Here is an 8532-nt window from a genome sequence, read left to right as displayed (position 1 = left end):
GTTGACCTCCTTCAATCCCAAATTATGGCCCAGGTTCAACACTTGGATTGAGTTGGATTCTGAGGTCATGACTGTCCTAAGGATGGAGGTGGGGGAGGGAAGAGAAAAGAACCTCAGTGGCACAGTGGTTAGAGTGCAGTACTACAAGCTACTTCTGCTGACCACCGGCTGCCAGCAGTTTGGCAGATCGAATCTCAGTAGGCTCAAGGTTGACTCAGCCTTCCTTCCTTCCTTCCTTCCTTCCTTCCTTCCTTCCTTCCTTCCTTCCTTCCTTCCTTCCTTCCTTCCTTCCTCCCTCCCTCCCTCCCTTCCTTCCTTCCTTCCTCCCTTCCTCCCTCCCTTCCTTTTTTCCTTCCTTCCTTCCTTCCTTAAGATTGACTCAGCCTTCTGTCCTTCCTAGGTGGGTCAAATGAGGACCCAGATTGTTGGGGGCAAGGGGCTGACTCTGCAAACCGCTTAGAGAAGGGTGTAAAAGCACAATGAAGTGATATATAAGTCTAGATGCTTAGGTGGAAATAACACCATGAGAGTTAACATTTCCACCTCTTCCTCCAGGTCTTCCTCCATGAGGCAACTGCCCGACTGATGACCCGAGCCAGCCCCACTCGGACCCACCAGTTGCTTGACCGAAGCCTCCGCAGGAGGGGACCTTCTACGACCAAAGGAGGTGAGCAGCTGCCAGCCTCAGGGGGGTCTTCTGGTGGTGGGATTAGGGTTTTGAGAACACGGCTGGGGGCCAGTCCCCATTTATGGGTGCCACAGATTCACCGAGGTGGGTCTGGGGTCTCCACCTGCTTCCCAACATCTCCTCTTTCTTCCCTCCCAGCCGGCGAACAAGAGAGCCGCCCCACCGCCAGGGAACAAGCGGAGGCCTTGCAACTGGCCTGCTCCTACCTCCCCCCAGCGTTGCTCTTGGGGCCGGGCCAGAGGGGGGGCATGCTGACCGAGGCCGCCCGCTCGCTGGAGAAGCTGGGCGACAAATGGACTTTCCACGAATGCCAGCAGATTATTGTCCGTCTCAGCAGCGGCTCCACCGTCACCTCCAGCTAGAGTCTTGGGAGATTCCTCGGAAGGCGGGTGGAGGTCCGGAGTGGCCCCAGTGGCCTGGCTTGTGGCAGTGCTGTTGAAAGTGGCTGGGAGGCTTGGCAGAGCCTGGCCGTGAGCTCTCGCTTTCCCTTTCTCTGCCAATCTGGTTCCTCAAGGATGCTCAGCTGGTTCTTCTTTTTCCTCCTCTTCCTCCTTCTCTTCTTCTTCTTCTCCTTCCTCTCCTCTTTCTCCTCCTTTCTCCTTTCTTCTTCTTCCTCCTCCTCCTTCCTCTCCTCTTCCTCCTCCTTTCTTCTTCTTCTACTTCTTCATCTTCTTCTCCTTCCTCCTTCTTCTTCCTCTTCTCTTCCTCCTCCTTTCTCCTGTATTTCTTCTTCTTCTTCCTCCTCCTCCTCCTCCTCCTTCCTCCTCCTCCTCCTTCTCTTCTTCCTCTTCTCTTCCTCCTCCTTTCTCCTTTCTTCTTCCTCCTCCTCCTTCTTCCTCCTTCTTCCTCTCCTCTTTCTCCTCCTCCTTTCTTCTTCTTCTTCTTCTTCTTTCCTCCTTTTCCTTCTTCCTCTCCTCTTTCTCCTCCTTTCTCCTTTCTTATTTCTTCTTCCTCCTCCTCCTTCTTCCTCTCCTCTTTCTCCTCCTCCTTTCTCCTTTCTTCTTCTTCTACGGCTTCATCTTCTTCTTCCTCCTCCTCCTCCTCCTTCCTCTCCTCTTTCTCCTTCATCCTTCTTCCTCCTTCCTCTTCCTCTTCCCCCCTCCTCCTTCTCCTGCATCTGAACAGATCTAGACATAAACAAGATGGGTCAACCCAGTATGGGAGAACTGGGGGGATCTGGCTGACTTCCCACTCTTCCCAGGGGAAGGTTGTGTTCACAAGTCTTGCGAATCTCTTGGAGTTTAGACTCCCCACAATCAGGGTACATGTGGTGGCCAGGGTAGTTTCTCTTCATCTTTTGGAGACCAACCAGCCCTCAATTTCTCACCTGGTCTGTCCAGCAGATGATGGCTTTGCCCTTACCTCTTTTCGCAGCCAACGCCATCCCTTCCCGGCTACCCCTCACCGCCACCTCTTTGCTGGTGACCCCCGTTCCTCTTTCTCTTCTGAAGCTTATTGGCAGAGCCCAGCCTGGCCAGATGTGTGTGTGTGTGTGTCCATCTGAGCAACTGTGAATCACTTGGAGTTTGCTCCTTTCGCCCCCTCTCTCTCGAGGGAGTTAATTCCTTGTAACCTCTGGTGGTCTTGTGTGGTGGCCTTGGTTGAGCTTCAGTCATGGTGGACCTACAACCCTTGTGGTTGAGTAAAGTTCTCATCGCTTCACCCATCCACCGTTGCTGTTGAAAAGCAGTTGGCTGAAAAGAGGAGCTTGTTTCCTCTTCTCTCTTAAGGTGGACTCTGGTAGAGAAGAAGTCCACCTTTGCGTTTAAAAAAAAATTAAGGACCTGCCATGAAAAAGCTTAATAGGATTTTTAGAAAATGTTTCTAGAAGAAAAATAGAAGGCAGACATTGAGAGAGACCTCTTCTGTCCCACACTTTGGAAACCGTATCTGGTTGAAAGCTACAGCCTAACCTTCTTCCCACTTCCACCCCGTACTGTAGTTTTGGGGACCCAACCTGGTGGTCGATAAGAAGACACATCTTGGGTCAAGGTTGGTGGAAGAGCTGGAGGGTTTCTACTGCTGCCCATCACTTGTGGGAGGTGAGGCACTCGCCTCCATGTCTTCTCTTGCCAACATTGACCTCTGCTCAGCCGTGGTTCTTCCTTTCAAAAGTTATTTTCATAGTATCAGGGGAAGGGGTTTTTTGTACAGATGATAAAATAAAACAGCTACTTATTTATATCTCCTTGTCTGGACATTAATTGGCGCAGGAGAAGACGGAGAAAGGATGGTGGAAATCAGCTAGGCTGGTCTCTTGGTTGATGAATTCTCACCAGCTCTACACAAGCTGTCTTCTCCTGGATGTGTCGATCAAAACATAGAAGCATAGAAGATTGACGACAGAAAAAGACCTCATGGTGCATCTAGTCTGCCCTTATACTATTTCCTGTATTTTATCATAGGATGGATCTATGTTTATCCCAGGCGTGTTTAAATTCAGTTACTGTGGATTGACCAACCACGTCTGCTGGAAGTTTGTTCCAAGCATCTACTCCTCTTTCAATCAAATAATATTTCCTCACCTTGCTTCTGGTCTTTCCCCTAACTGACCTCAGATTGTGCCCCCTTGTTCTTGGGTTCACTTTCCTATTAAAAACACTTCCCTCCTGGACCTTATTCAACCCTTTAACATATTTAAATGTTTCGATCATGTCCCCCCTTTTCCTTCTGTCCTGCAGACTCTACAGATTGAGTTAATGAAGTCTTTCCTGATAGGTTTTATGCTTAAGACTTTGGTCAGATCTTCAAGGGCTGTGAAGACCATAAAGGCTACCTCTGGTTTGGTTCATCAGTCTTGTGGCCCCCCAGATGCCCCATCCTGCTTGGGTTGGCCAAGTTCCTCTTTTGTCTACTCTACAAGGAACCAAGAGAGAGTTCTTCTATGCTCTAGGTTGCAACTATACACATATAGGGCAGTGAAGGTATGGGAAGGAGCTACCTGCTTCCTTCCTATCCCAGTTGAGAGCTTTCTGGAGGCTTCTTTCTCAGAAACAATGACATTTGGGTTGGATTCAATCCAGGAGGACTCAAGTCTTTGGGGATCCAGAATGACGAAGCAACTCTCGTATCTGAATCAGGCTGGTGGGTCAGATTCTTTTGGACATGTCCAAAAATTGGTTTCAACTTCATACGTGACTTGATGAATAGATAGGATCCTATAGCAAGTAGTGTGACACATTTTCAGAGCATTTCCACATGTGGCATATTCTGTGAAGATAGCAATTGTGTTTTGTTAGCCTGAAAGCATCTCCAGAGAGCTAAGATTTGTTGTTGGCCAACAGATACGTTGAATTGACCTCCCAATGGACAAAAAAAGCACCCCACTCTATTTCAACAGTAGGGTTGGCCTCCCAAGAGTCCATCAAGATGGTTAAGTAGGCCTTTCTGTTGCGCAATGAGAGTCCTAAAAATGCCTTCACACCGACTACATGGGTCACACACATAATATGGTGGTTGCATCCTTCAAGCCACAAGATGCTGGTGGGAAGCGGTTGCTAATCCTGCCACCACTCGTGGTGCTTTCTAAAATACGTCTACATTTATCCACTGCACTGCAGAAATAGAATCCACAAATGTTGATAGGGTTCACACAACACGTTCTTTTGCAAGGAGAGAAGAGGTGGGACATTTTGTGGCTCAGGTTGAAAACTCAACCATTATCTTAGCAAATTATATGGTCCAGGCCATCACAATCCCAACTCTCTGGGAAATGTCCACTCCATACATAGCTACATACAGTGGTCCCTCTACTTACGAACTTAATTCGTTCCCTGACCAGGTTCTTAAGTAGAAACGTTTGTAAGAAGAAGCAATTTTCCCCATAGGAATCAATGTAAAAGCAAATAATGTGTGCGACTGGAGAAACCACAGGCAGGGTGGAGGACCTGTTTCCTCCCAGGGGATTCCTAGAGAGGCCCCATGGAGGCTTCTCCTCGCCTTTTCCGGCCATTTCCTGCCAGGTGATTCCTAGAGAGGCCCCATGGAGGTTCTTAAGTAGAAACGTTTGTAAGAAGCAATTCTCACCATAGGAATCAATGTAAAAGCAAATAATGCCTGCGATTGGAGAAACCACAGGGAGGGTGGAGGACCTGTTTCCTCCCAGGAGATTCCTAGAGAGGCCCCATGGAGGCTTCTCCCTGCCTTTTCCGCTTATAGTTTTGGAGGATTGGGTTTGTAAGTGGAAAATGGATCTTGAGAAGAGGCAAAAAAATCTTGAAAACCCGGATCTTATCTAGAAAAGTTCTTTAGTAGAGGCGTTCGTAAGTAGAGGCATGTCCGGGCCATCACAAGCCAGCTCTGTGGGAAATGTCCACCCCATATTACAGCTACGTATTTTGATGTTGGGTGGGCTTCAACCTTACTTTTACTGGCAAAGAATTCTTGAGGAATCCTGCCGTGTGGCGCTTCTTGGAATCTACAAGGTTTGGTGATCTATTTCTTTTCCTTGGACCTGATCTCCAAAGCCCCCCCTTCTGCCCCCACCCCTCCAAGGAGATGGCTGAGAAATAGGTGACTTAGGGAATTCGCCAAGTGTCCAAAACAATTGCTGAATCTTTATTGGTGTTCTGAATGCAATGACCTGGTTTTTTTTTCTTTGTTTTTTTTTAACTCTTAAGGAAAATAAACTTCTTTTAGAAACAGCTTGTTACACACAATCTTCAGTGTGAAGCAATATACTAAATAAGAACACTAGTTTTAACATTTACATCTTTCATATATATTATATATATGTATATGTATACATATATATACACTATAGAATGAGGCAATATATATAATACACACATGTTTTTGCCATTTTACAGTCATTATGTACAAGATTCTATTCAAAGAGAGCCGCAATTGTGTGTGGGGGGGTGGACGAGGGGTTGAGTGGGTGGTCAAAGGGGTGGGTGTGGGTGTCTTCCTCCTGCCATCGGAAGGTCTGCTTCTGAAACGGCAAACCTGGAGGGACACGCTGGGGGTGGGGACACAGCGTAGCGGAGATGACAGTGCGCAACGCACAGAAAGGTTGACAAGCAGAGGGCAGTGTGAATTGTTGCTCTTTCCCAATGAGGGGAGGTGGGGGAGATGCCCCCGTCAGATCGAATGCTGTGGAGGTGCGGTTGGCGATGAGCAGCAGCTTCCCTTCATAATGGATTGCACGACACTCTCGTGGGAGTCGGGGAAGATAGATGTACACAGGCTATGCAACTCAGGCATTCTGTGCTTGCTACCTGCCCAGGTTAACCATCAGAGTGGAGTCTGATCTAGACCTTCTCATTCAAGGTCTTCCACCAGGAGTTAAGACCCTTTCCACCTGGACCCAACGTTGAGGTTGGCCAAGGTTGTTTTATCCATCCAATGTCAACAGTGCCCACCTCAATTAAGTGACTATAGGTGCCTTGGAAATGATCAACCCATACAAATCTTCCAGTCAAACTCATTTCAGGATCTCTTCAAGAGAAGGCTCCTGACCTTTGAGTGCATCTTGGTGGTCTTGGATGGTAAGCCCTAGAGCAGGGGTCTCAAATCCAGGCCACTTTAAGACTTGTGGACTTCAACTCCCAGAATTCCTCAGCCAGCAAAGCTCAACACCTCACCTCAGCAAAGCTGGCTGAGGAATTCTGGGGGTTGAAGTCCACAAGTGTTAAAGTGGCCTGGGTTTGAGACCTCTGCCCTAGAGGGTTTTTGAAGCTTCTCCCAAGGCTCGTAGTAACCAAGGACATTATTGGATTGTGAAGTCCAGAAGTGCATCCAACAGAGTTGTACGTAGTCCTGTGGAAGTTTCCTTCCTGTCCTTCCTTCAATGTCTGGGGTCAGCCCCAAGGGCAGGCTCTGTCCTACCCAGCTCCTAGCAAGGTGGGACAATACTGTCTACATAAACTATGCTCCTGTTTGGCTTGGGATCCTGGCTAGGTTTGCGTAATGCCCCCAGCTGAAAAACCTGCTTCAAACTTCACAAGTGCCAACAAGAGACATGGATGTGTGATGCTTCAGGTGTTGGAACACCCAAAGGGAGCCCCCGTCGCTCAAGCTGGAGTTTCCACTCATCCTCCCTTCAGGTTTGCACAATAAGCTACAAAATGTGGCTTGAGGTATCATCCGTGACATGAGGCCAGGTGGAAACGGATGAGTGTGGGTCAAGAGACCTTCACCTTTTGTGCCACCACAACGTCAACCAAACCCAGGAAGAGATGTGTAGGGTGGTGTGCCCAGCGTATTTAGGGATTCTGGGAGTTGTAGTCAAATCATATTGGGAGAGATCAATTGTAGGAAAGCTTTGTTGGGATCCTACAACTCATGAAGGCCGTGAGGGGAGCAGATGATGGTGAGGACAAGAACATTCGTAGCCTACTAAGGTTCTCGATAGCCATAGTCATGTCGGAAGTCAGGAAGCCAGGATTAAACAAACACTGCAATTGTTAAGCCCACTGTACCCATTGGATGGGGTATTTTTTAGCCTAAAACTGGAAGGAAATGACTTTTCCCAACAAGAAATATCATAAAGTGTGACCATGGTTAATATAAACAGCCATAAATACAGGCCAGATACCGAGTGGCCCAAGTATAATTAGGTAACTGGGAAAGGGATGGATGTCAGAACTTCAAAATCAAGTCGTAAGCAGCCCCAAGGACATCCATTGTAGCTTTGAAGGGTCACCACACGACGGTTGTAAATCAAGAGCTACCTGTAATGCACAAAAGCTGTTAGAACAGGTGAGTTGGCTTCAGTGTCCATCAAGATGGATGGAATAGCACAGCACCTTAATAAATTCTGCTAATCACAAAGAACCCCGGTTTCTTTTTCTCGAAATGTCACACGCCCTCTGGCCAAATGGGAAGCGAGCGCTTTGTTCTATTGCTCCCCCAAAGTCAAAATGGGGGACAAAAACGCAGATTATTCCACCTGGCAAGGTTCCAATAAAGAGCTCTCTGCTGTTGGTCTCTTCACGACACAAGGGCTTTGTTTCTTAACCTTGGAAATCCTCAAGGCAGGGACTTCAACTCTCAGGATTCCCCAGCGTTACTCAACTTGAAGAACCTCAAAGACAGGTGGGCTTCGACTCCTAGAATTCCTCAGTGTTTCTCAACTTAGAGAACCTCAAAGACACGTGGGCTTTGACTCCTAGAATTCCTTAGTGTTTCTCAACTTGAAGAAATTCAAGACAGGTAGACTCCAACTCCTAGAATTCCCCAGCATTACTCAACTTGGAGAACTTCAAGGCAGATAGACTCCAACTCCTAGAATTCCTCAGTGTTTCTCAACTTGAAGAACCTCAAAGACAGGTGGACTTCAACTCCTAGAATTCCTCAATGTTTCTCAACTTAGAGAACCTCAAAGACACGTGGACTTCAACTCATAGAATTCCTCAGTGTTTCTCAACTTGGAGAACTTCAAGGCAGGTAGACTCCAACTCCTAGAATTCCTCAGTGTTTCTCAACTTGAAGAACCTCAAAGACAGGTGGGCTTTGACTCCTAGAATTCCTCAGTGTTTCTCAACTTAGAGAACCTCAAAGACAGGTGGACTCCAACTCCTAGAATTCCTCAGTGTTTCTCAACTTGGAGAACCTCAAAGACAGGTGGGCTTCGACTCCTAGAATCCCTCAGTGTTTTTCAACTTTGGGAAATTCAAGGCAGGTGGACTTCAACTTCCATAATCCTGGAAGTCCACCTGCCTTCAAGTTTCCAAGCTCTAAGGAGGTCACTGGCTTTCCTGGTTTGACTGTGGGGTGCAGGGTGGGGGTGTGTGAGCCAGACATGGAGGGGTGAGAAGAAAGAAGGCAAATGGCACGTCAGGGTTCCGGCTAGGAGTTGGGAGGGACAAGGACAAAAGCGAAACAAAAACGTGCAAACGAAC

The 8532-nt window shown here is 47.7% G+C and overlaps 1 protein-coding gene across 2 annotated transcripts in view; it reads left to right on the top strand.

Moving 5' to 3' along the window:
- Positions 1-2872, top strand: part of SREBF1 (sterol regulatory element binding transcription factor 1) — a 33436-nt gene extending 30564 nt beyond the window's left edge. For both annotated transcript variants that reach the window (XM_070761416.1, XM_070761414.1), the window contains exons 18-19: positions 556-667; positions 827-2872. In XM_070761416.1, coding sequence (XP_070617517.1) covers positions 556-667; positions 827-1050 — 336 coding nt within the window. In that variant the 3' untranslated portion in view covers positions 1051-2872. The remainder of the gene's footprint in view (positions 1-555; positions 668-826) is intronic.
- The last annotated feature ends 5660 nt before the right edge of the window (positions 2873-8532 follow it).

Source organism: Erythrolamprus reginae, chromosome 9, assembly GCF_031021105.1.
Source record: "Erythrolamprus reginae isolate rEryReg1 chromosome 9, rEryReg1.hap1, whole genome shotgun sequence".
NCBI lineage: Eukaryota > Metazoa > Chordata > Lepidosauria > Squamata > Dipsadidae > Erythrolamprus > Erythrolamprus reginae.
The sequence above is the reverse complement of the archived record's forward strand: the minus strand, read 5'-3'. Positions and strand labels throughout refer to the sequence as shown.